This window comes from Zerene cesonia, unplaced genomic scaffold, assembly GCF_012273895.1.
Source record: "Zerene cesonia ecotype Mississippi unplaced genomic scaffold, Zerene_cesonia_1.1 Zces_u006, whole genome shotgun sequence".
NCBI classification, from domain to species: Eukaryota; Metazoa; Arthropoda; class Insecta; order Lepidoptera; family Pieridae; genus Zerene; species Zerene cesonia.
Genome location: NW_024045136.1, coordinates 1411317 through 1412450, shown reverse-complemented (window position 1 = coordinate 1412450; position 1134 = coordinate 1411317). Strand labels below are relative to the sequence as shown.

Here is a 1134-nt window from a genome sequence, read left to right as displayed (position 1 = left end):
TTGCGTGTGTTGCGGATGTGTGCTATGTATAACTGAGAATGGGGCGTTGCGTGTTATTGCGTGTGTTGCAAATGTGTGCTATGATTAATTGACAATAGGGCGTTGCGTGTGTTGCGGATGTGTGCTATGATTAATTGACAATAGGGCGTTGCGTGTTGTTGCGTGTGTTGCGGATGTGTGCTATCTATAACAGAGAATGGGGCGTTGCGTGTTATTGCGTGTGTTGCGGATGTATGCTATGTATAACTGACAATGGGGCGTTGCGTGTGTTGCGGATGTGTGCTATGTATAACTGAGAATGGGGCGTTGCATGTTATTGCATGTTATGATAACGGATGTGTTCTGTGAATGACCGTAAACGTTTTGTTGCTTGTTATTGCATGTTTTAGCATCGGAGATGTTTTGTGAATGACCGTGAACGTTGCTTTGCGTATTATTGCGTGTAGTGGTAACTGATGTGTTCTATGTATGACCGTGTCACTGCGTGCGTTGGCACGCCAACGGGCGCCCACCTGCGTGTCCTCCAGCACGCGCATGACGCCGGCGGCGAGCTGGCTGAGGAACTTGGCGCGCTCCGTGTTGCTGAACAGCGAGCGGCGCACGGACGCGAGCTGCACGAGGCACGCGAGCGCGAGCCCCGCCAGCGCGCCGCGCGACGACGCGTACAGCTCGAAGAACAGCTCCAGCGTGCTCGCCTCCAGGAACGTGGGCCGCCACGACGTCGGCACCTGAGTGGACATTATATGACATTATATGTATATAAGTGAAGTCCCGTGTCCCCCTAGTGGGGTATGGGGCAGATGATGTACGTCTGTTTCACTGATCGATTTTCTTTTAGGGACAAGTAGGTGATCAGGCTTCTAGTGTCCTGCCAGACCGAGACATTTTTTTTTTTTGTGCGTCCCCACCGGGAATTGAACCCAGGACCTCTCGGTTCTACGCTCACGCATTAACCACTGTACCAAGGAGGCGGTCATTATATGTATATAGCTGTGTGTTTAACGCTTTAAACTTTTACATTCATTGGTGACACTTGCTTTTAGTACAGCTCGCATAGTGCTCGCCTCAGCATATTATATCGATAGATGTGTGTTTATCGATCGATAGTGGTAATATTCAACGCTTTATTGGTGA

General features: G+C 49.9%; 1 protein-coding gene across 1 annotated transcript in view; it reads left to right on the top strand.

The window, feature by feature from the left end:
• Positions 1-1134, top strand: part of LOC119838892 (exportin-7) — a 30134-nt gene that overhangs the window by 10263 nt on the left and 18737 nt on the right. The window contains exon 8 of the mRNA XM_038365036.1: positions 528-720. Within this exon, the coding sequence (XP_038220964.1) occupies positions 528-720 (193 nt within the window). The remainder of the gene's footprint in view (positions 1-527; positions 721-1134) is intronic.